The sequence below is a fragment of the Zootoca vivipara genome, chromosome 5 (assembly GCF_965207765.1).
Source record: "Zootoca vivipara chromosome 5, rZooViv2.hap1.1, whole genome shotgun sequence".
In the NCBI taxonomy this organism is placed as follows: Eukaryota; Metazoa; Chordata; class Lepidosauria; order Squamata; family Lacertidae; genus Zootoca; species Zootoca vivipara.
The window spans coordinates 96,755,352-96,781,743 of record NC_142588.1 but is presented as its reverse complement, the minus strand read 5'-3'; the positions used below and the strand labels follow the sequence as shown (position 1 = coordinate 96,781,743).

Sequence of the window (26,392 nt, the reverse complement as noted above, 5' to 3'; positions counted from 1 at the left end):
GGGGGGTGGCATCGCTGTGTCACCCCCGCCATGCTCACCATGCGGGTGGCACCCCCCCCGGACGCTTGCCATTGCAGGCGGCTATGCCCGCTCACGCGCGCCGGCTAGCCCCCCCCCTGCACCGCTGCGGGTGCCAGAGCAGGTAGCTCTATCTCTGCCTGTTTCTGGGCACAATTCAAAATGCTAGTTACAGCTTACAAAACCCTCCACGACTTAGGTCCAGGCTATCTGAAGGACTGCATCCCCTTACATGAACTTGCCCAGGTTTTGAGATCTTCAGTGCAAGCCCTTCTCTTGGTCCCAGGAGAGGGCCTTCTTGGTGGTGGCTGCTCCCAGGCAACTTTGGAACTCCCTGCCTAGAGAAGTTAGCATGGTTCCCTCCTTGCTATGCTTTCAGCTGGCAGACGAAGGCTTTCTTGTTCCAACAGGCTTTGGGAAACGTACTGCTTTTAATGAAAGAGCTGGTGCTGTGCTGTTTTATCCTAATTTCCTGTGTCTTAGGTATTGGCCCAGTGGGTGCCGGATTTACATATATAAGCTAAATAAGCTATAGCTTAGGGCCCCACTCTCTCGGGCCCTCCAAAAAAATTTTAAGGGAAAAACCCACTGGATGTACATTTCCAAAATATAAGATAAAAACAAATAAAATAAAACCTACATTCAGCAACAGTGTGTATTTCACTATTTATATACTTCTTCTTAATTGTATTTCAGTTCAACAATTACTTTGATAAAATACATATTTTGTGATTTGCAAATGGCTTGAGATACCTATTGGGTCCATAAATCACCATCTAGCATCTATTCAACACAAGAAACAGTGACAAGTTTGTTGTTGACAAAGGACAGCTGGACATAGAAAGGGCCCCATTACCTTCAGGAGCTGAGGGCCTCCTCAAAGCTAAATCTGGCCCTGAGTGGATGACATGCAACAAAGCCGAGTGGTGGGAGAATCAGGGCAACACAAAAGGAAGGGCTGCTTCACACAGCACAGAGTTGAACTGCGGAACTCATTGCTGCAGCATGCGGTGATGGTCATCAACTCGCACGACTTTAAAAGGGACAATAAGACTAGCCCAGAGGTACAGCTCTGAATGCTGCTTGCTGGGAAGCATGAATGGGAACTGGCAACTTCACCGAAGGCCTGCTTGTGGGCTCCCCAGAGGCACCTTATTGACATGGGCCTGATCCAGCCCCAGGGCTCTTCTTCCTATGGTCTGATGCTTAAGGGTGGGAGCTGTGATGGAAGAAAATCCACGCCAGGATGCAATGCAGTCCTCAGGCTTGCACTGGGACGGGGAGGGAGCCAGTTATAAAGTCGCATGTTCCTTGCAGCTTACTGGATAGGAAAAAACGATGGGCTGACTTTTTGCAGTCTGGAATGATTGCACTTTGTACGGATGGCAATTTGCATACTACTGCATTCTTGAGTGACAGATGACTGCTTCTGAGCCTCCGTGCAGAGGAAAGTCTGTTTGCGTAGAAGAAAGTCTGAAGCTCCCCAGGCCCCACTCCCCAGAGAGGCCGGGGCTGTGCTTTGAAAGGGTTGCACAATTTGTTCTTATTTAACACCGACAGGTTTAATTTAATTGGTTTAACTTGCATCCCTGATTCCAGTTACACAAGAGTGTACACACTCTCTGTTTGAGTGTCGATGTGCTTCCTCCCCCCCCCCCCGGAAGCAAGTAATTTGTTCTATATTGGCTGCACAACATTTCCCCACCTTTTTTTTGCAGGATCTAGAATCATTGTCTGGGAACACAGGGGGGCCTGAAAGAGGGCCAACTCCCCTACCAACTGTGTCCAGTTCTGGGCACCACAGTTCAAGAAGGATACTGACAAGCTGGAACGTGTCCAGAAGAGGGCAACCAAAATGGTCAAAGGCCTGGAAACGATGCCTTATGAGGAACGACTTGGGGAGCTGGGTATGTTTAGCCTGGAGAAGAGAAGGTTGAGGGGTGATATGATAGCCATGTTCAAATATATGAAAGGATGTCATATGGAGGAGGGAGAAAGATTATTTTCTGCTGCTCCAGAGAAGCAGACACGGAGCTATGGATTCAAGCTACAAGAAAGAAGATTCCACCTAAACATTAGGAAGAACTTCCTGACAGTAAGAGCTGTTCGACAGTGGAATTTGCTGCCAAGGAGTGTGGTGGAGTCTCCTTCTTTGGAGGTCTTTAAGCAGAGGCTTGACAGGCATATGTCAAGAATGCTTTGATGGTGTTTCCTGCTTGGCAGGGGGTTGGACTGGATGGCCCTTGTGGTCTCTTCCAACTCTATGATTCTATGAGGAAACCCAACCGGAAGACGAACTGTATATAGAGGAGGCAGTGATTCTAACATGGTGACCCTTCCTGCCTTTGTTCCTTCTCCTTCCCTGGCAACCTTCTCTGGTATCCTAATCAGTTGGGGGGAGGTGAAGGCACCCCCCCCCCACCCCCCACAGCTGCCTTAATCAGTCTGAGAGATTAGTGCTGGGAACCTTCTTTAATGTTAGAAATGGTTATTGGAGGGTGGGGCATTGAAAGGAGGTGGCTGTCTATAAAATCAACTGCAGTGGTACCTCGACGTACGAATGACTCGACAACCGAATTTTTCGACTTACGAATGGGGCAAATGGCCGCACGCTTACAAATTTCTTGACATCCGAACGGAAACCGCGGCGGTTTTAGATAGGGTTTTTTCGACTTACGGATTTTTCCGTTTCCAATGCATTCCTATGGGAAACCGCGTTTCCAATGGCGCTTTTCGACTTACGAATTTTGCGACCTATGAAGGTGCCTTCGGAACGGATTAAATTCGTAAGTCGAGGCACCACTGTGGTTTGGAGAGCTGATTTAGAAGCTTGTGCAGAGCAGTGCAATCTAGGCTACCAGGGGGAGTCACTTCGCCACTTCTTCAGGACTTCCAAGTGGCAGGTAGAAGTGCACGTCCTGGTATGTATATATATCGCTTGCTGGGGGCGTGGGTGACGCTGTGGTCTAAACCACGGAGCCTCTTGGGCTTGCCAATTGGAAGGTTGGTGGTTTGAATCCCCGCAATGGAGTGAGCTCCCGTTGCTCTGTCCCAGCTCCTGCCAACCTAGCAGTTCGAAAGCACGCCAGTGCAAGTAGATAAATAGGTACTGCTGTGGCAGGAAGGTAAACAGTGCTTCCGTGCGCTCTGGTTTCCGTCACAGGGTCCCGTTGCGCCAGAAGTGGTTTAGTCATGCTGGACACATGACCTGGAAAGCTGTCTGCAGACAAACACCGGCTCCCTCGGCCTGAAAGTGAGATGAGCACCGCAACCCCATAGTCGCCTTTGACTGGACTTAACCCTCCAGGGGTCCTTTACCTTTTTCCTTACCTTATATATTGCTTGCTATTTAGGAATAAAATCTTCTCCTCACTCACTTGTGTTCTGTATTGCTTCTGAATTTCAAACAAAAGAACCGTCTTGCATTTGGGAAGACACCAACTTTCTTCAGGGTCATCAGAGGTGATAAAATATACCCTCCTCGGACGGGTTGCATGCACACAACCTGAGACTTCTTTTGCATATCTTCCTTTTTCAGGAGATAGCAGCCTGGCAGGGATTTGCCCCTCCTCCCTTGCCTGACCAGTCTCTGCTTCCACCTCTGACAGGTCCTGTGCCCCCCCTCCTATCTGTCCTTGGCAGCTCTGCACCTTTCTTCCCTCCCTCCCCCCCCCCCCCGCCCTGGCTCCTGGATGGCACTGAACTCCATAAATCGCTGCCCCTCCCCTCTCCTGACTCAGTCTCCAGCCCACTTGCCTCTGCACCAGAGCCCTGCCAGTCCCTGACATTGGGTCCCTCTGGGGTCGTGGTGCCAAAGGCTGGGCCATACCACCTGGCACTAGCCCCAGGTGGCAGAGCAGCTGGAAGGAAAAAAGGCATGGCCCACGTGCCATTTGAATTCAGCATTTGCCGTCCTGAAAGCATCCAATTTTCTCTCAGTGGCGTCCTACCCTTCAGAATTGAGGTCAACGAGGAACAGAGAACTCTATGCAGCAAAAAAGCTTCCCTGAAACTGAAAACTTTGAATAGTAGGATTTTAATCACCGGGAAATGGGGGGGGCGGCGAAGGAAGGAAGGAAGGTGCAAGGAACTCAGTAAACTTGTGAGAGAAGAAATTTGCAAGGGAAGAGGTGAGATGCAAAGAACTATGTTAATTAATGGGAAATGAACGCCCACGGTAAGAAGCTCGACCTATTTTTAGTTGGTTGGAGTTGCATATTTAAATCCGGCATTGGAGGAGAAATTGCAAGGGGGAATTTCTGCATAAGGAATGGAGAGCACAGGTGAGTTGATCCACAGATGGACCCATTTCTGGCTGAGCAGCTAATGCACATAGGAAGATGTGTCATACTACGTTTCCGAGCACAAGTGTTGGTGCTGACCTCGGTCCAGTATACCTGAAGGAGCGTCTCCACCCCTATCGTTCTGCCCGGACACTGAGGTCCAGCTCCGAGGGCCTTCTGGCAGTTCCCTCACTGCGAGAAGCAAAGATACAAAGAACCAAGCAGAGGGCCTTCTCGGTAGTGGCACCCGCCCTGTGGAACACCCTCCCATCGGATGTCAAAGAGATAAACAACTACCTGACATTTAGAAAACACCTAAAGGCAGCCCGGTTTAGGGAAGTTTTTAATCTGTGATATTTGATGTATTTTAATGTTTGTTGGAAGCTGCCCAGAGTGGCAGGGGAAGAATAAATTATTATTATTACTATTATTATTATTATTACTACTACTACCGTGTTTCTCATATTTTAAGTCATCCCTACAAAATAAGCCATGGCAGGATTTTCCTGAGTTGAAGAAATATAAGACATACCCCAAAAATAAGCCGTAGTGGTGGGAGCAGGTCTGGATGGCGCCATGGAAGAGGAAGATGCCTGTAAGCGCCCGGAATCGGCTGCTGCTGCCCCTCCAAAATGTCCAGCAGCATGCACCGTGCCAAGCGCTGACCCGGCGGCGGGACGCAGCAAGAGCCGCAGCGCGCGCTGCTCCGAGCCCCGACCCGGCGGCGAGACCCGGCAAGAGCCTCAGCGCGCGCCGCGTGGAGCCCCGACCCGGCGGGACCCAGCAGCGTGCCCTGCTGAAGCGCCGACAACGCGCGCAGCAGCCGCCAGTTCCGGGCGCCGAGCCGCGACAGGAAGAGGAGGGACGCAGCGGGACACAGCTACAACGACAAAAAACACCCGGCCGAGCCTTCATTGGCCGCCGCGGCTGCCACTCACTGGTCCCTCCTCTTCCTGTCGCGCGCGCTGCAGGTCCCCGCCGGTCTCGCTGCTGGGTTGGCGCTTGGCGCTGGCGCTGCGGGACGCAGCAAGAGCCGCAGCGCGCGCTGCTCCGAGCCGGGATCCGGCAAGAGCCTCAGCGCGCGCCGCGTGAAGCCCCGACCCGGCGGGACCCAGCAGCGTGCCCTGCTGAAGCGCCGGCAACGCGCCCAGCAGCGCAGCAGCAGCCAGTTCCGGGCGCCGGACAGGGGAGGTACCATACTGTATTTTTTTAAAAAATAATAATAAGACACCCCCCGAAAATAAGCCATAGGCTTATTTTCTTGAGAAAAAAAGATTATAAGACATGACTTATAATATGAGAAACACGGTACTACTACTACTATTGGCCCAACTAGGGCAGTATCATCTACTCTGACTTGCAGCAGCTCTCCAGGGTTTCAGACTGGGCTCCTTCCCAACCCCGACCAGAGATGCAACGTTCGGGGACCTCCTGCATGCAAAGTGGATGCTCTGCCACTGAACTATGCCCTTGGTCCACTGGGGGGTGGACTAGATGGTCCTTGGGGGTCCCTTCCAACTCCACAGTTCAGTTTTTCATTGGCTCACACAGAATTCTGGTTTCAGGGCGTGTTTATTCATCTGCAGGCAACTATTGGCGACTGTTCTGGCCAAACCCCCTATAGGGTCCAGCACATGGCACCACCGGGATCTCCCACATAGCATAGTTGGGAAAAAATGGAAGGGGAACGGACTCATAAAAATAAAATACTGTACGGAATTTATTCCAGCACCTATTTCCTCAGCTTATATGGATCTTTCTCACGCTTCTGAGAGGCTTCGAGTAAGCGCATTTGAGCCAGGGAGGAAGGAATTTGGTCTCTTTGACGTTAGCCAACTGTTTAGTCTTGTCTTTCCCACCAACAAGCGCATTTTGGGAAGAAACGATAGCAAAGGCTGAGGAAGGCCAGGCCAGGGTATATCACATGGATTTCTCAAAGCAGAGAATGTCCGTTGCATAAGAGAGATTGCCAGAGACAGGAATCACTGTTTGCCTTTCTAAGATTTGGGTACTGGTGATTGGGAAGCAATGAGTAGGGAGAACGAGCTAAAATGGTTCCCCCCCCCTTCTCGGATTGCGCCATAGAGTTGATGACCTGTAGGCTGGAGAGACCCAGCGTACTTCTTGGAATGGGCTCATAAACAACTCCCCCAAACTTCAGCAAAGAAAGATAAATTTGAACCATCCCATCATGGAAAAAATTAATTCACCTAAGTGCAGATCTAGCCACATCTCCCGACACATGGAGAGAGTAGCTCTGTGCTGTTTGGCAGGATTTTATCTTATATACAACACATACAGACACCCAGGACTCGCTCTCCATGGTACAATGTGAAATTTGGCTTTCCTAATTATAGAATCATAGAATTGTAGAGTTGGAAGGGACCCGAGGGCCATCTAGTCCGACCCCTTTGCAATGCAGGAATCCCTGACAGGTGGTCACCCAACCTCTGCTTAAAAGTCTCTAAGGAAGGAGAAGTGTCCACCTCTCAAGGGAGTCCGTTCCACTTTCCAACAGCTCTTACACCAGAAAGTCCTTCCTGATGTTGAGTCAGAATCTCCTTTCTTGCAACTTGAAGCCATGGGTTCGAGTCCTACCCTCCAGAGCAGGAGAAAACAAGCTTGCTCTCATGTGACAGCCCTTCAGATATTTGAAGATGGCTCTCATATCACCTTGTACTCTACCAGCATAATGTGACACCTCTTCTCAATATGCCGCACTGCTGTTTTTGTACGTTTATTATTTTCATTGTATCCATCTGTTTGATTTACTTCATTTTTTTTTTTAAAAGGAAAGAAATTGAGCATAAAATGGCAGTGGTGGGTGGCCACGCAAACAAGCAAAGGGACCAGAAATTCCCCCACGTATGTCCTGCATACTTATGAGACAGCCGATTCCACCCCTTTTCTTGAGCAGAGATCCTGTCATTGAGTAATCTCAGTTTCTCTGCATTCCTCTACGCAAAGGGCTGCTCTCATCACACTCAGCCAGGAGAAACAGATGGGCTGCTATGTGCCATGCTGAAGGCTGGGGGTGGGGGGTGGGGAGGCAATGTTTCCCTCTCTGAGTTGTCCCCAAAGTATTCTCCCAGGGACGGATTTGCTTTGCCAACGTGGAGGCGACAGATTTTCACAGTGGGCCAAGCAGATGGCCTGTGCTTCCTCCTCCTCTGCCGCCACCTCCAGATGTCTGGTGGAAAATATGAAGGCTGAAATCACATGTGCGCTTACAACTGCCCTGAGCATCATTTGGGAACCTTCCCCTGCGTTTCTTGAGGCACATTGCTGACGTTGCCAAAGGCGATGCTTTACCCATTTCAGGTGACAGCTCACCTGGTGAAGGAGAAAAGCCTTGTGGCATGAGGCTAGTCTAGTCCACTTGGGAAGACGGGCAAACTAAAACCAGTGTACTGGAAGAAGCAAAGATCGCCAGTGTCGAAGCAATGATTCTTCAACATCAACTTCATTGGACTGGACATGTTGTGCAGATGCCTGATGATCGTCTTCCAAAGCAACTACTCTATTCCCAACTTAAAAATGGAAAGCGTAATGCGGGTGGTCAGCAACAGAGGTTTAAAGACCATCTCACGGCAAATCTAAAAAAAAAAAGTATCATAAACATTGACAACTGGGAAACACTGGCCTGCTAGCGCTCCAATTGGAGAGCAGCCTCTACCAAAGGTGTCATGGGCTTTGAAGACACTTGAACTCAGGACGCAAGGGAGAAACGTGCTAAGAGGAGGAAGGAATGCTTGGCAAATCCACACCGTGATCAACTCCCACCTGGAAACCAATGTCTCCACTATGGAAGGACGTGTGGATCCAGAATTGGCCTCCACAGTTACTTACAGACCAACTGTTAAAACCGTGTTTATGGAAGACAATCTTACTCGGCTACAAATGATCGCCAAAGAAGAAGAAGAAGAGTGATGCATTTAAAGAATTTTATTCCTGTGGGGTTTTTAGGTTTTAGCAGTGTGTTCCCCAGTTTCTTTTCTTTTAACTCTCTTTACTGTCTGCTTGTATTTCTTTTTGTCCATGTTTGTATTCCATTTTGCTCTCCTAATTTGGTCAAATGTTTCCATTTCTCTGAAGAAAGCCTTCTTGTCTCTAATGGCTTCTTTGATTCTACTCATTAATCAAACTGGCACCCTCTTTGCCCTCGTGGCACCTTTCTCAATCTCCAGTAGACATCTAGCTGAATTTGTCCTATTTTGGCTTTAAATACCGCCCCCACCCCACAGCATTTTGAAGAGATTTGACCCTCTCCAAGCGGTGTTGGACAAAGGACACATATTGCCCCCGAGACTGTCAGTATTTTGCAGGATAAATTCATGGGCATACCACGCTTTTAAGTCCATGCAATGAAAGTGGATTAAAACCCTCTGCCACCTTGTGCAAAAGTCCACTAAAAAGGCCTACAACCCCTGGCTGGAAAGTGCTTTGGAAAGCGTGGGGTGCATTTTCTTAAGCTGATTATGTATCATTTCCCAGAAAATGTTTAAAAATACATTTGTTAAAAAACCAGAAGCCTTTTTACTAGGTGAAGAGTTACCAAGAGAAGACCAAAGACTTTTAATGTATGTAACAACAGCAGCGAGAACGCTGCTAGCCCAGAGATGGAAGGAAGGAGAAATACCAGTAAAAGAATGGCAGATGAAACGGAAGGAGTATGCGGAGATGGTGAAACTGACGGGGAAGATTCGAAACCAGGAAGATCGAGTATTTTCTAAAGACTGGAGCAAATTTGTAATTTCTCTAAAAGACCACTGTAAACAGTTAAAATCACTGGCAGGGGTGTAATGAGACTTGTAAGGTGGAATTTTGTATGCTATTTAATAGATGGATAATGGTAAAAGGTGCAGCAAACTTAATCTTAAACAGGGAACCCATGGAGGGAGGGAAGGAGGTCCGAAGGTTCAAAGGAACGTTGTACTTTAATGTTCGAAATGGTTGTGTTAAAATGTATCAAATTGTGAAAAAACCAATAAAAAAATTATTCTTTTTTAAAAAAAGGGTGGGATGAACGAATGAGTAACAGGAAAATGCGTGAGTGCTATGCATGCAAAACAAGGTGAATTGCAAAAGCTCCCCACCAACAAAACAGCACAAATACAACATCTTCCAAGTGGTTCTTTCCATTTCTTAATCATACTCCTTGTGAAAATCCATCAACATTTTTAGTGCAAATTTCACCTGATATACACATTTTCCCCCGTGTGATTGTGCATCATATACACATATTTTTTTGTAAAGCCAGTTTCTTCTAATACAATGCATTCTTGTGTGTTATTTTAACAAACGTATGCATTGCCGTGTCCTCTTTACCCTGGTATATGCATTTATGTCTGCATTATTTGGCTGGAGACCTGCACTGCAAAATTAGGAGAAGCGTGAATTTTGAAGGATGGCTGCGTCAACGGCTCTCGCATCGCTTCTGAAAGTGTGAATTAGTTAGGTTCACCTTTAAATGTGAACTGAACTGAGTTTATCCCCCACCCATAATTCATAGTGCACCCCTCCAAATACACCATAGAAGTGGCAGACCTGGAGTGTTGCACACAACTGGCTTAACAAATTAAACACATCACTGAACGTTCGCATTGCTTTTGCTCTTATGACTCAATACATACCCAGGAGCAGGGAGAGTCAAAGTGATGCCCTCCAGATTCTATTGAACTTCAACTACCATCAGCCCCAGCCACCCCAACCAGCTGCCAAGGATGATGGGAGTTGTAGTTCAGCAACATCGAAAGGGCACCGAAAGGCCGAACGGCATAGAATCACAGAATTGTAGAGTTTGAAGGGACCCCCAAGGGTCCTCTAGTCCAACCCCCTGCAATGCAGGAACCACAGCTAATGTGTGAATCAGCCCAATGCCGGCAAAGACATTTGCTTGTGAACTGGCTCTTTCATTACTATGGTTGCTAACAAACCTAAAATGCCTAACTTCCAGATGAGCAGAGTTACCTTGCCTTAATCAATGCATCTCAACTAGGAATTGTAGCTAGGCCACCTTGCAATGTATGCTGATGTGTTCAACCTTCCGGAATTGGAGTGTGATTCGTGGCGAGAGGGTGTGTCCCCTCTGAAATTTAATCTCCTTTTTTAAAATTTGGATGCAGGCCTCATGACAATGGAGAGCGATCTTGGGACTTTACTCCTTTCCCCTCATGCTTCTATTTGAGTGAGAGGAGCTGGATCTTTTGAGTGGGAGCCCTCTGCTTGAGTCTCTAAGCTAGGGGAGTAATAATTGGACCTGCTCTTTATCTGCCGTTTTGTGTACACTGTTTTGCTATGGCTGCATGGGTGGATTTTTGCTGAATTGGAAAAATGTCTGTGAAAACTCAGACGTAGGGCAAGTAGGGCTTTTTTTTAGGCTTTAAAAATCCCCCCAAAGCACCTAAACTCAACAACTTGCCCCCCTCCCCCCCAAAACCACATATGCAGATAAAATTGTTGCCCGAGAGACAGAAATCGGGGAGGTTCCGCTTTCCCCAACGCTGCGTTTTCATGCTAGGAAAAGCTTCGCCTGCTGGATTTCTGCTTGTCAGGCACAGGAGCACCATGGGAAAGAAAAGCTGCCAGCCTTTCAGTCAGCATAATTTTGCATATTAGCAAAAAGCAAAATGAAACTAGTTTTAAAAGGGGGCAGCGCACTTCGGCGATACACAGATCTTTGCAAGGAAGAGTCTTGGGAGCTGTAGTTTCTTAAGGGCGCCAGAGTTCCCTGGAAGGCAGATTGATTGTTAAACTGCTCTAGAAATTGCAGCTCTGCACCCTTAACACATTACACTTCCCAGGATTCTCTGGGGGAAATCGTGACTGTTTAACGTGGCATCACAGTGCTTTAAGCGCATAGGGCAGGTGGGGCCATAGTCTAACTTCTGCATAAGCTTTCTGCAACCAAATCAAGATGACTGCTCAACAAACAGGACCTCTGGAGGACCCACTTTGGCTTCCATGAGTTGATCTGTAGCTGCACAAGTTTGCACCAGCGCATGGAAGTCAGAGGCGGGGCCTGCCACTACGATCCTGATCGCCCCATGCGTTTACTGATGCTTGCTGGATTTGAAGCATCTGACCAGGGCTGCCGCTCAACCCAGACTTGCTTTTCAGCCGGTTGAATTCGGGAACGATGGAAGTACAGTAACACCATGTTAAAAGAGAGGCACTTGGACCCTCCACCTCAGTGCTGGGATAAAAGCCCGGAAATGAGTTAACATTGAGCAAAGGGGGGGGGGAACAGCCCATCACCAAGAGAAGCAGAGTTAGCTCAGCCAGTCCTTGGAAAAAGCAACGTTTTCATTCATGTGGAGGTATGGCGTGTCCCAAAGCAGAGAGGCAAGCAGCGTCTGAGGAGCAGCACACCTGTGGAAGCCATCACTGGAGTTACTCGCTGCCCCCTTATGGAGAGCATTTTTGTTTCACACCGTGCATTGATGTCTCTGTTCTGCCTTCTCTCGCCAATCGCAGAGTCAAGAGCATGTCCGAGCAGGAAGAGGATCCCAGGCCCGCAATGAATGCAGAAACAGGGGAGCTGGGCGCCTCCCCTAAAATCGTGAAAGGTGACTGGGGTGGTGGCAGAAGTGGCCCCCAGGTAAGGTCTTTGGACCACCCGCTCTGTGAACGGTGCCATGCGCAAGGCACCTCGGTCAGTCTGCCACGGGCTCCACCTCCTCTTTGATCTCCGTCCTGTTGTCTGTTGTTTCAGCGCCAGCGACTGTTCCGAAGGCAGAAGAAGAAGAAGAAGGGAGGGAGGAAAGGCCAGAGGGGGGGGCCAGGAAGGGCAGGAAGCGGAGAAAGAGAAAGCAGGAATTAGTAGTCAGGCAGCGAGAGGGAGAGCATGCAGGAGGCAGCCAGTAACACCAGGAGCCATTCATAAAAGAATGCGCAGCCTCAATTCCCCAAGCAAGGAGGGCAGGTGCTAAGTTATGGATCACATTCAGTCATGCCAAACAGTACCCTGGGGGAGGGGGGGTGAGTCTTGTGTGTTCATTAGTCCGGAATCATTAATCTGGAGTGAGCACCTCACTGAGGCTTCCGAATGCGCAGTTCATGCGCAGTTCATACTGCAAGATCGCCTTGTCCCCATGAGGCCTCTTGCCCAGTTCAATCTGTTGCATACGTAAAACCCGCTCTGCATTTGTAAGAAATTGATTGCTTAGCGTGGCAGCACCTAAACTCTGGAACTCCCCGCCTATTGACACCAGGCAGGCGCCTTCTCTGAGTTCTTTCCGGCACTGGCTAAAGCCATCTGTTGTTTAGAAAACCCCGCCCAGACATGAAGGATGTTGGTGGATGTTTTGATCTCATCCGAGGAACACCCCTTTACGCCAGCGCTTAGGAAAGGATGGAATGAGGGGCTTACTTTGGCAGACGGGGACCCGGTTGCTCCACAAGCCATCCTTCATGCACTCGATCTGGAACGTCTCGCTCTCCACGCCATCCTGCAAAGAAGCAACGGGGGAGCGTTGTGGAAGAGGGGTGGGTAAAAGGCAACAGCGGCCCTGCTGTGAAGGCTTCCAGGCCACACCTCTGGAGGGAGCACCCTCAAGAAACTAAGCCTGATGAGGAACGGTTGAAGGATCTGGGGATGTTTAGCCTGGAAAAGAGGGGACTGAAAGGAGATAGGAAAGCCATCTTCAGATCTCTAAATGGCTGTCCCATGGAAGACGGAACAAGCTTGTTTTCTCCTGCTCCAGACCAGAAGATAGGACTCGAACCAAGGGCTTCAGGTTACAAGAAAGGAGATTCCAACTAAATATCAGGAAGAACTTTCCGACAATAAGAGCTGTTTGACAGTGGAACAGGCTCTCTTGGGAGGTTGTGGACTCTCCTTCCTTGGAGGTTTTTAAGCAGAGGGTGCATGGCCAACTGTCATGGATGCTTTAGCTGAGATTTTTGCATTGCACAGGGTTGGACTAGATGTCCCTTGGGTGTCCCTTCCAACGCTAAGATTCTATGATTCTGTGAAATCTAAACATCCTGTTAAAAATCAGGATGAATTAAGAGCGAATGCTCCTTGTCTGTTATTTCCCAGCTGTGATTCAAAATAGATAGTAATAAAAATGAACTAGTCAAAAGCAATAATTAAAATATATGAGAAAAAATCAGAAGCTGTAATTAAAAATTGTTGTATAACTGCCCTGTAAACAAATGCTCAAGAAAGGCTGGATATAATCTGATCTCCATGCAGGCTTTGTGCAAACTAATCAGGGTGAATGGTCAATAAACAGGTCCTCTAGACCAGTGCTCCCCAACCTTTTTATCGCCGCGGACCACTCACCGTTTGATAATTTTACTGCGGCCCGCTGAGGGGGGGGGCATTGATTGTTTATATTTTATTTAGATTGTTTTGATTTAATAATTTTAATTTAATTGTATTTAATGTTCCTTGGGCGGCCCAGTACCAATTGATCCACGGACCAGTACCGGTCCGTGGCCCGGGGGTTGAGGACCACTGTTCTAGACGACCCCTCTAGGTGTTTGTGTTTTTTAAAAAAACTGCCTTTCCTCCAGTTAATAGTCCAAAGAGGCTAATGGCAAAAAAATGCAAAACAAGATGTTTTAAGCAAGAAGGTATAGCATTGAAAGTGAAACAATGGAAGTTTCCATATGCTGAGTGAGGCCATTGGTCCAGCTAACTGATACTGTCTGCACCGACTGGCAGCAGTTCTTCAGGGCGGGTCTTTCCAGCTACAGGGAGGTAGCTGTGTTGGTCTGACGTAGTCAAAATAAAAAGTGTGCATGCACACGAAAGCTCATACCAATGACAAACTCTCTAAGGTGCTACTGGAAGGTCTTTCCAGCCTTACTGAAGACACTAGGAATTGAACCCGAGACATTTAAAGCCCTAAATGGCCTAGTATACCTGCATACCTGAAGGAGCGTCTCCACCCCTATCATTCAGCCTGGACACTGAGTTCCAGCTCCGAGGGCCTTCTGGCGGTTCCCTCCCTGGAAGAAGTGAGGTTACAGGGAACCAGGCAGAGGGCCTTCTCGGTGGTGGCACCCACCCTGTGGAACGCCCTCCCATCAGATGTCAAGGAAATAAGCAACTATCCGACTTTTAGAAGACACCTGAAGGCAGCCCTGTTTAGGGAAGCTTTTAATGTTTGATGTTTGATCGTGTTTTTCATATTCTATTTGGAGCAGTCCATAGTGGCTGGGGAAACCCAGCCAGATGGGCGGGGTATAAATAAATAATAGTAATAAGAAGAGTTAGCATCATAGTAATAATTATAATAATAATAATAATAATTAGTAATAAGAAGAATTAGCATCATAGTACCACTGCAAGCTCATCCTCCTCCCTGAGCTCAGCGGTGCTGGAAGGGGGAAACGGAACATTCCAAGATCGAATCAGAAGCCAGAATGCCTTCTTTATTTCTAGGATGTGCAAGGGAACTCAGGACACCTACCTTTAGGATGTTGTATCCGGTGTTGCAGCTGACGACCACCTGATCCTTGAAGGTGTACGTGGCCTGGGAGGGCTCGATCTTGCCGTGGGGAGGAGGCTCCACAAGTGGGCAGGGGTCCCCTTTGGGGCGCATGCAGGCAGAGAGAAAGAAAAGGGAGGAACCCCCAGGTGATGATCGACACAACAGCATCCGTAGCATTTTGAAAACAAAATAAAATATGCAACTTAAGACCATTTAGCTGCCCGTATGTGCCCACCCGAACCACTTCAATTGGAGGAACTGTCCCTACTGCAAGTGTCAAGTATTGCCTGTTTGGCATTGGTAAGAACTCAAGTCGTTTAGTCACTGAAGCAGTGCCTACACTTTGGAACTCCCTGCCGATGGATACCAAGCAGGTGCCTTCATATTCGGCGCCTTGTCAAAAATATTTTTATTTTTGGCCTATTCAGATGTTCAGAAAGGTCCTGTGAGTCTTAACCTCCTTTTAGCCTGTTGCTATTTTAACTTTGGAAAATTATTGTCGTTACTTTTTCTATGTGAGAACTTTATCTTTTTTTTGTAAATCGCCTTGAGTTGTTTTTTTAAGGTTAAGTGGTGTATAATTCTTATGCAATGAATAAATAAAATAAATAAATACTTGGCAGGGAGGGGAGAGAATGCAGGGTTTTTTGCACGGACATTTTCTCACCAGGCATTTATATGCCAATGGCTGCCACATTTCGATGGACCAAAGGCCCTTTGGGAATAATCTCCAGAGCAGCCTTCTCCAACCTTGTGCCCTCCAGATGCTGCTGCCCTGCAATTCTGATCGTTTCTGACTCATGGCCTGATGGGAGTTGAAGTCCAGAAACATCTGGGGTATTTATATACAGTACATAAATTCCCCAGATTGCAATTCCACCTACTTTTATATGCAGTTTTATTGGTTTCAGGTTGTTTTAATGGATATTATTTTCATATTGTATACTGCTTAAGATTTATTTTAGCTGTTATTTCCCTATTTCTTTCAAACACACCCTCTTTTTCTGTTTTTCTTGTATCTAGATAAAAGTCTTGGTTTGGTTAAAAAGAAGGGGGACGATATTAAGTTTTGTATTTTTCTCTTTAAACCTTAATAAAATTTATTTTTAAAAAGCAAAAAAAAAAGGTATTAAGCGATTTAGAAATAAATAATGAAATAAATCTAGAGGGCATCATTCTCCCACAGGAGGCCACCAACTCAGATGGCTTAAAAAGAGCATTAGACAGCCCAGAGATGGAAAGAAGATAAAGTCCCGACCAGAGAAGAATGGCAGATTAAATTGATGGATTATGCCGAAATGGCTAAAATGACTGGAAGAATCAGAAGTCAGAAAGACCAAATTTTGAATAAGGAGTGGGGAATTTTTTAAAAAAGAATTTCTCTTAAAAACCATTGTAAGCAGTTAAAATCGTTAGTAGTATTGGAACAACACTTGTAGTTTAATGGTGGGTTTTGGATAAAATGGAGATGTAAAAGATTTGGATTGTTATAAAAGATGCAGGAGGAAATGACTAACATTAGGACCAGGGCCGTCTTAAGCGCCCCTGGCACCGTGGAGCGACGGATCCCTCTGGCGCTCCCCCGCCCCGTTTCCCCTCCGGCGCCCCCCGCCCCGTTTCCCCGCGTGGTGGGCGAGCGGGCAGGCGCAGCGCGGCTGCCACAGGCGCTGCTGCGTGCCGAGCGGGCAGGCACAGCACAGTTGCCATGGGCGCAGCTGCGCGGTGGGCCAGCGCCGTGGTGCCCTGCGCCACCCAGCCTGGTTAGGACCCACAATGAGTGTGCTCTGCCTCCACAGACAGAGGCAGCCATGCTTCTGAGTCCCAGTTGCTGGGAACCCCGGGAGGAGGAGAGGGCTCCTGTGCTTGGATCCTGCTTGTGGGTTTTCCAAGAGGTATCTGGTTGGCCCCTGTGAGAGCAGGATGCTTCTTATAGGCTTAAAGGGCAGCAGGCTGCTCTAGAAGATTCAGCTGCAATGTTAAGCTGCTTTAGAACAGGCATCAGCAACGTTTTCCGGCTGTGGGCCAGATCATTCCCACGGACAATTGTCCATGGGCCGGACATGCGCAGAAGCGATTTTCGGCGCCACGCTGCCCATGTCTGGGGCACCGGAAATAGCTTCTGCACATGCCCGGAAGCTAAAAATCGCGGCTGCGCAGAAGTGATTTTCGGCATCTGGGCATGCGCAGATGCGGTTTCTGGCATCTACGTGTGCACCACTTGGCAAGTCCCTGCGTCGCGCTGTGCCGGTTTAGTGCAGCACACAGGGGATTTGCCGAGCGGGCGACTCGGTGTCCGGGCGGCTCATGGGCTGGATAAACGGCCTCCAAGGGCCAGATCCGGCCCATGGGCCAGAGGTTGCCGACCTCTGCTCTAGAAGATTCAGCTGCAATGTTAAGCACTGTAGAGGGAGCAACTGTGGTTCCTGCACTGCAAGGGGTTGGACAACGAACCCTGCAATTCTATGAAAGTGCGCAAATGTTTCTGGAGAGGAAAAGAACGACTCCTGCCCCCTTGGACTGAAAACGTAGAGTTCTGTGCCCTTTTCACTGGCGCATCCAAACCACTCTCTGTGACTCAGCTCAAGGAGGAAATGGAATAATTGCTTCTTGATTTCTCGGCATGGAAAAGCTGAGAGGTGCAGCAGCGACCATCTGCCAAAGGATCAATGGGCAGGAACCAGAACAGAAGTGTGGTGATTCTAAGCTGCCGGGAGCAAGCCCAGCTGAACAGAGAGGGGCTTGCTTTGGAGGAAAGGTACCCAAGACAGGCACTGTTGCAGCGGAACTCAAGTTGTCGTGCTTTGAAAAGACAGATGCAGAGCTAATTCCATTTCCCTGACATTTCCTCGTTACTCTCCACATTTTATTTGACCTCTCACACGACACGGAAGCCACTTCTGGAAATATAACGGAATATAACACCAGTTTAGCACTTACCGTGTTTCTCATATTATAAGACATGTCTTATATTAATTTTTTTCTCAAAAAAACACACCATGTCTTATTTTCAAGGGATGTCTTATTTTTTAATTAAGTATGGTAAAGCAAACTACCGGTAGGCATTGTATGCATGCAGCATCATAGAGTCGTCACTCTGGGGCACAGTGCCATTCTGAAGATTTCAATACCCTGCCACTGTTGTGTACTCTTACTCACTCTCTCTTTGCAAATAACCTCAATTTGTTAAGGAAGTTACTCAAAAGAGCAAAACTCATCTGAAAGCATTTGCATAGCCAGCCTTATAGAAAATGAAGCTTTGCTTTTGAGAATGTGTGTGGTGTTTTTTTAAGAGGTTGCTTTTAAAAAAAGAAAGAAGCAGAATAGCATCAAGATGGATTATGAGATAATCCCTTGTACTGCTGATGTTGCAGAACAATTTATGATTTGCAGCTAAGTTAAAACAAGAAGGGGAGAATCTGTTCCAAAGGCAGCGTAGCTGCAATATTACTGGGTTATGTTCTCTGTTTCTTGCATCTTTAAAAACACCACAGCAATTAAATTTGGCAAACGTCTTCATGAAAGTTCATTCTTAAACCAGAATCACAAACCAACAGTTTTGATCTTAAGGAGAAATGTTGCTTACATTGTCCCCCCCCCAAAAAAAACCCACCTGGTATGCTAGGCTGAGAGTGTGGTGTGATTGTGTTCTGATTTATAGCTATTCTAGAAGCAAGAAGTGTGCATGCACACGAAAGCTCATACCAAAATAAAAACTTAGTTGGTCTTTAAGGTGCTACTGAAGGAATTTTTTTATTTTACTTCGATCCAGACCAACACGGCTACCTACCTGTAACTAGAAGCAACAGTTGGACACCCAGATTTTGACAGCAGTCATTAGCTGCTAATGATCTAGAATGTGTAATATGTGTGTGTGAGAGAGAGTTCATTGTATGTCTAGCATGTCTTAAGCAGAAATATCCATAAGGCAGTTTAGAAAGGAAAAAAACCCACACACACAACCGTGTTAGAGTTAGTAATTAAAGAGAATTGTAGAGCAGATCAAATTGCAAAAACTGCCGGGGCTTATCAGATCGCGCGCTTTGAGCTGCGGCTCCAGCCAGCTCCCGGGCTTCGCGCGCTGCCCGCTAAGGCTCCTGCTGGCTGCCGGGGCTTATCAGATCGCGCGCTTTGAGCTGCGGCTGCAGCCAGCTCCCGGGCTTCGCGCGCTGCCCGCTAAGGCTCCTGCTGGCTGCTGGGGCTTACCGATCGCGCGCTTTGAGCTGCGCCTCCAGCCAGCTCCCGGGCTTCGCGCGCTGCGCACTAAGGCTCCTGCCGGCTGCTTAGCAGGGTCCCGATCCTTTCTTCTTTGCCCGCCGCGGCTCCTGCTGAGCCTTCGCTGAGGCTCTACCTTAGCCGGGCTTCGCACTGAGGCTCCTGCTGCAGCTCTTGCTGTGCGTGCTGCAGCTCTTGCTGGCTCCCACTCGGACGGAGCTCCACGTGGCAGCGGCATCCGGTTCCGAGGAGGCATCTTCCTTTTCTTACGGTACCATATTTTGCACAGACCTGCTCCCACCACAACCTGGTACTGGTACGTCTTATTTTCGGGGTATGCCTTATATTTCTCCAGGTCATGAAAATACTGCCATGCCTTATTTTTTAGGGATGCCTTAAAATATGAGAAACACGGTATTTCTGTGTTATTTGCAAACAGCCCACACACACCCCGCGCCCCCGGAAGCAAACAACACAGAAATGAACACTAGACCTGCGCTGGGGAAATGGAATAAACTTCTGTGTGAATGCGGCTGAAGGGAAACTGGAAGCAAAGGTTCAGAGAAGCCTGGATTGTGTGTCTCCAGAATGTATAAATTCCAGAATGTATACTTTCCAGAATGTATAAATTGTTGCTGGAGTGGCATACGAAAGATGAACAAACAAAAAAAGTTATGATTTTGTGGGCAAAGGATGTTGGTCATAATATCATGATTGAAGAATGGGAAAAACTGTGGAAAGATAATATTAAATTTACTGCGTGTAGTTTATTAAAAGAAAACATAATGAAAATGATGTATAGGTGGTATCTTACACCAGTAAAACTAGCAAAGATTTACCACAAACATGATAATAAATGTTGGAGATGTAAGAAAGAAGAAGGTTCCTTTTACCACATGTGGTGGACATGTCCACTAGTAAGTGACTTCTGGAATAAGATTTATAATGAACTCAAGAAAGTGTTGAAAAACACATTTGTTAAGAAACCAGAAGCATTTCTAGTGGGCATTGTCGGGAAGGAGATCCTAAAGAAAAATGTATCTTTTTTTCTGTATGCAACGGCGGCTAGACTTTTGATTGCTAAGAACTGGAAACTACAAACACTACCAACGATTGACGACTGGCAGATGAAGATGATGGAATTCATGGAATTGGCTGAGATGACTGGAAGAATCCGCAACCGAGGGGAAGAAGCGACAGAAGAAGAATGGAAAGATTTCAAACTGTATTTTAAAAAATATGCTAAAGTAATTTATTAGATCAGACATTAAGTAGTAAATAAACTGTGGAATTTGTGAATATGTTATGTTAGAGGAAGAAAATAAGATTTTATAAGGAGATTAAACTGGTATAGAACAGCGTTTCTCAACCGCTGTTCCGCGGCACACTAGTGTGCCGCGAGATGCTGGCTGGTGTGCCGCGACGTGCGGCGACGAGAAGGGCGATTTGCATTGTCACGTGCCTGGCGGGCGCCAATATACAGCGCTTACCCGCTGGAAAGCAAGATTTGGCAAGTGTTTCTTACAGTCATAATTATAATATAGGGCGGCACAGAGTTAAATTTTAAAACTTTTTTAATGGTGGTGTGCCTCGTGATTTTTTTCACGGAACAAGTGTGCCGTGGCCCAAAAAAGGTTGAGAAACACTGGTATAGAATTTGCTAAACATAAATGTATTTAAGAACCACAGGGAGGGGAACCCGAGGAGGTCCCAATATACAATGTGAAATGATATAAGATTTTATGCTTTATATGTATTTGTTTTTCTTCTGTTCTTGTTTTTTCTGTTTTTTGTCTCTATTGTTTTATATTGTTGTATTTTTTGAAAATTTTAATAAATCATTATATATAAAAAATAAAAATAAAAAAATGTGTGTCTCCAATCTCTCCTGGTTGCCATTTCAACATGGCGGGAAATGGACTGGGAGCTGTAAGCTGCAGAAAGGTGGGATGTGGGAGACCTTGTGGTGGTGCCATTCGAGAAGGAATATGGGGCCTCAGGTGGCAAAATTGTGCTCCTCTTGGAGTGAAATGCCTGGCTTGGCTTCTCACCAAGAAATCGATGTCTCAGTCAGATATAGGTTATAAAAGATCAGGATCCACACAACATGCAATTATTCACATAAAGCAATTAATTTAATGATTTTGAGACACAATTATAACATGCGGCATATATATATATATATAGCAGTGTTGCTTATTCATAACAGGGAATTTATCCATTTATCTCCTTTTTTCAACACACATTATGCATCTTATTATTCTATTTAGAAGCCATTTTTCCTAATTGTTAAGCAATTGAATTGCATGTTTGAGTTAAGCTGTCAAGCTGCATGTTTTTTATAGAGCTGTGCCCAGTAGCTATTATATGATTGGGTTCTTTTTGCAAATAATTGCATGTTGTGTAAAATTTACACTTTCCTTGGTGGTCCTGACATTTTACAATCTGTGCTGGTGGTGAGTGGTCGGGAATTATTCCTCTGTGTTTGATTCAGGCAACTGATGCTCAGCCAGACCATAATTTGATGCAGATTTGAGTGGGCAAACGCAGCAGAAGGATGAGGCTGATGAGCAACCAACATCTTGATTTTAGTGGGCATGCAGTTTAATGAACTTCAAATAAAATAAAATAAAATATAAAATAAATGCATTTTCATTTGGAAAGATGGGCCCCCATCTGCAAGTGTGGCCCAGAGAAAAAAGCTTGAGAGCTACAGCTCTTGGCGGCACCCAAGGAATCCTGGGAACTATAGTTTGTGGAGGGTGCTGAGAGTTGCTCGGAGACCCCTGTTCCCTTCCCAGAGCAACGGAGTTCCCTGGAAAGAGGGATTGACGTTAAACCACTTTAGGAATAAAGAACAAAAGAAAAGCCTACTGGATCAGGCCAGTGGTCCATCCAGTCCAGCATCACAGTGGCCAACCAGATTCCTGTGGGAAACCCAGAGGCAGGATCTGAGCACATGAGCCCTCTCTTCTCTGGTAGAGTCTGGTCTGTGTGGGGGCTAGGAGCCTCTCAGCACCCTGAACAGACTACAGTACCCATGATTCCTTGGAAGTGGGATACTGCTGGTCTAAATGTATAGAACAGGTGGGGGCTAAGAAGAAGCATCACCTCGGGGAAGATTACCTATTGCTGTGTAGGACAGCTTCCAGCCTCCATTCTCTCCAGAGTTGTCACTGTGGAACAATATTTGAATGCTGTTGCTCCTCGTTTCGATGCGTCCTGGCGATTTCTCTCCACAAAAAGGCCCAAACTCCTGATGCCCGGCTTTGATCTGTCAGAAGAAAAACAATCAAAGGAGGAGCAGAGAAAAGGTGAGAGTTGGTCACGTTTATTCATGTCTGGTTGAAATCAGACAAGTCGAATGCAACCGTACTGTACTTAAAATGCAATGGGAAGTGTGTGTGTGTGTGTGTGTGTGTGTGTGTGTGTGTGTGTGTGTGGAATTTCTCCCTGGCCTCCTGGTATTTTCCAGTCGTGTGGAACTCGAGCCAGATCAGCTTGCTGTGCTCACCTTGACGTAGTCATACGGGCAGGTGACCTCCGGATGGTCTTCAATGTCAAAGTTGTCGTTGAATTCCAGTGTAATGAAGAAGCCCTCTTCCAGCTCAATGCGGTACAAGCAATCGGAGCTCTTGGGGTAGGAATTGGGGAAGTCTGGGCTGTTGATCACCCCATTCCTCTGAGTGAAGAGGTTGTCGCTGCACTCCACTGCAAGAGAGACACGGGTGAACACAGAACGCCTTGGCTACGTTGTGTCTGCCAGGGTCATTATCGCCATGGCCAACGGTCTGACTCCACAGAAGGCCACTTCCCATGTTTCTTGGGGACGAGCAGTAATAGCTCAGGGGCTGAGAGCATGCAGGAGAGATCCTGGTTCAACCTTGGGACACAAGGTCCTGGCAGCAAGGCTGGTGGGGAACCAATACGAGTTGGGGTAGAAATCTGTGGTGAGGGAGCAGCTTCGGTGGCAGAGGTGGGACGGGCAGAGGATTCAGATGTGGGTGAACCCGCATCGGTAGCCGCAAGCCCATGGGTCTAATTGCACCTGCCAAGCCTCTGCAATTGGCTTGTAAGGCCACTTTGGCCAAACCACACCAACTGTCAGGGAGCGTGCTGAGGAGGAATGGTGGGAGCCTCCCCCCTCCCTATGCTCATGATCAGGATCCTGAATCTTCCCAGGAGCAGTGGGACAGTATAGATTTGGAACAGTGGTTTGCAGAGGGACATACCGTGTTTCTCCCAAAATAAGACACCGGCTTATATTTATTTTTCCTCAAAAAACACACGTGGCTTATTTTCAGGGGATGTCCTTTTTTATTTATTAAGTATGGTACCGTTTAACCCACAAGGTTAAACTGCCTATCACTATGGCTTATTTTGGGGTATGGCTTATTTTTGGGGTATGGCTTATTTTTGGGGTATGGCTTATTTTAGGAGAAACACGGTAGTTCAGAAGGCAGAAGTTGGGAAGAACTGAGTGTTGAACAGCTAGAAAAAGAAGAACAGGGAGAGAGAGAGAGAGAGAGAGAGAGAGAGAGAGAGAGAGAGAGAGAGAGAGAGAGAGCGTTAACAGACTCACTTTCGCTGGAAAGCGTCCATCCGCTCAGCCCAAGGTCAAGGAGAGCAGATAAGGTGGCAGAACAGAAAGCAAAGTGGTTGCAGGATCAGGTTGCAAGACCCGGAAGTGACGGGGGTGACAGGGGGTGGGGGGTGGGTGGAATCCTTAATTGGGAGCATCTTCATCCTAGGAATGGATGCTTTGTTCTCCCCCTGTGATCATTAAAATTTCTAACTGGTAAGAGAGACTCCTTTCACTTTGTTCTGCTTATCTACTGCCAAGGGGGGGCGGGGGGCGGGAAGGAAGCCGAGTCCTTGAAGCCTGAAACCAACCTGACAGTCACCCGAATTAATATGATCTATTATTTTGAATCCATGCACTAAGTGCTGAGCTTTGAACCAAAGCACCCATTCCCCACTCCTGCTCTCGAGTTTCAGAGCATCCAGCTCAGTTCACTCCCAGCCCTGTGATACGGGCCATACCTTTGCAAGTCCTGTTGTCAGAGTGGAGGATGTAGCCAAACCGGCAGGAGCAGTAGTAACCGCCAATATAGTTGTGGCAGTGGTGGTCACAGGCCAGCTCTTCGTCGCTCTTCTCCAGACACTCATCGATATCTGTTATTAGAACAGGAGGGGACGGCAGACTCATAAAGCAAACACTTTAGGATTCGGTGGCTTTCAAACTCGTCGCCATCGCCAGGCAAAAGATCTATATTGACCCCAGGTTGTGCTTCCTTTCCAAGTTTGCGGGAGGTAACTTCAGTTGACCAAGGTACGAATACCTCATTTGCTAACAGCTTCCCGCTCAGTCGCGTCTCAAGGCTAGAAGGATGCCTCTGTGTGCTCTACAACAAACTGGTTTTAAAAAGCTCTGGAGCCGTCGGCTGCTTCCCAGGTATGTCTCTCCTGCTGTGTGCACTGTATGGTTACCTCCTCCTACCTGGCCAACCCCCCCCCCCTGCCCCAGCAACACCTCCCACAGCTGGATTGGACGCATAGCTGCCAAGTTTTCCCTTTTCTCGCGAGGAAGCCTATTCAGCATAAGGGAAAATCCCTTTAAAAAAGGGATAACTTGGCAGCTATGATTGGACGGCTGGCTGTGTGGGCGGAGACCACAGGTATCCAGCCCAGGAAGGTAGTGCCAGCCTCTGAACTGCTGAGTGCTGTCCTGGGGATCCCAGGAGGCTGCGCACGACAGCGCAAAATGCGCACCCCTTTGATATGGGGAATGGTCATTGTAGCCAAACCAGAGAAACTGGCCCACCAACTCTGGGTTCTCAGAGGGGAAGTGGACCTGTTGGAATTTGCATCTACATGGTGGTTTATTGTAGCTAATTTAACGACACGGTTGCACAGATGGCAAATTCCATCCAAATATTATTTAATATGGCGCCGTTTTTTATTATATGATTTTTTTTGGATCAGCTGCTTATTCCTTATCTTGGAATGATGCCATAATCCTTGGAATGATTCCTTCGAACGATCCTCTTTGGTACAAGTTTATCTTCCCATTTTATTTATTAAATTTGTATACCATCCATAGATCTCTCACACACAAATCTATGGATTGTGTACAAATTTGTATACCATCCATAGATCTCTCACACACAAAAATTACAACATAAAAACACAAAATACATGATGAACACAAGAACAAAAAAAAAAAAAACCCAAACCAATAACCTCCCCCAACACACACACGTTGTCTTAAACCTCTTTACTTTATACCTGACCATGCTAATTCTTTTCTCTCTCTCGTTGAATTATTGGAATGCTATGGGAGTCTTGTTTGCTGCACATTTACTCAAGCAGACACTCAGCTTCCCTCCCATTTTCACCTGGCTGCTATCCTTTATGATGTGGCTTCTGCAACATCAAGGCTTGACTACTGCAACATACTTTATTGGTGACTGCCCCCGGAGACTGTCCAGAGGCTTCAGCAATTGCGTAAGTCACTGAAACAAATACATTTATACGGCAATTTCATTTTTTTTTAAAAAAAACCAACCCACCCAAGTGCAACAAATACTGTTTACTGGGGACAAACAAACCTTTCCATTAGAATAAAAAAATTCCTTCAGTAGGTATTCCTTCAGTAGCACCTTGGTATCTGAAGAAGTGTGCATGCACACGAAAGCTCATACCGAAATAAAAACTTAGTTGGTCTTTAAGGTGCTACTGAAGGAATTTTTTTATTTTACTTCGACCCAGACCAACACGGCTACCTACCTGTAACCAGAACTTTCCATTAGAGTTTGTTTAGCACCACCCTTTTTTGCCAGCATATAGTCCACTGGGCTTTAGACTGCTTTGTTTTAGTTGCGTAGTATTTCTTAAAAACACACTTTTGATGTATTTTAGCTGTGGGCAACCCACATTGTGGCCAAGCGGCTACTCACCCACGGCTGTGTAATGGGCGTCAAACCCTGTGAAACGTTCCTCGTTGGAGAAGTCCGATCGGAAACTGAGGCTCATGAAAGAACTCGGGGAGACAATGGCCTGCTGTCCTGGGGTCTGTTCTGTGTCTGTGGCCTCCCTCCCGCAGAAATTTGCCAGGACTTGGTCCTCAGACTCCACCTGTTCCAAGCCCAACAGGAAAGGAAAAGAATGATCAGCTCGAAGGTGGAAATATATTGTTGCAGCAACACCAGCAGATACAGATCTGGGCTTTGCAGAGAAAGAAGAGGAAATAAGGGTAATATATTGTTCTTTCACTGCCTGTTGCAGCAACACGCCTTTCCAGCATAGCTGCCAAGTTTTCCCTTTTCTCGCGAGGAAGCCTATTCAGCATAAGGGAAAATCCCTGTAAAAAAGGGATAACTTGGCAGCTATGCTTTCCAGACCTGGGTTTTCCACAAGAAGGGGGGAAAGGGT

The 26,392-nt window shown here is 47.1% G+C and overlaps 1 protein-coding gene across 2 annotated transcripts in view; it reads right to left on the bottom strand.

Moving 5' to 3' along the window:
• The window catches only part of MASP1 (MBL associated serine protease 1), a 90,041-nt gene that overhangs the window by 27,059 nt on the left and 36,590 nt on the right, over positions 1-26,392 (bottom strand). For both annotated transcript variants that reach the window (XM_060274241.2, XM_060274242.2), the window contains exons 3-8: positions 25,918-26,095; positions 24,002-24,133; positions 22,473-22,669; positions 22,085-22,232; positions 14,726-14,844; positions 12,673-12,751 (exon numbers count right to left, since the gene is read on the bottom strand). In XM_060274241.2, coding sequence (XP_060130224.2) covers positions 12,673-12,751; positions 14,726-14,844; positions 22,085-22,232; positions 22,473-22,669; positions 24,002-24,133; positions 25,918-26,095 — 853 coding nt within the window. The remainder of the gene's footprint in view (positions 1-12,672; positions 12,752-14,725; positions 14,845-22,084; positions 22,233-22,472; positions 22,670-24,001; positions 24,134-25,917; positions 26,096-26,392) is intronic.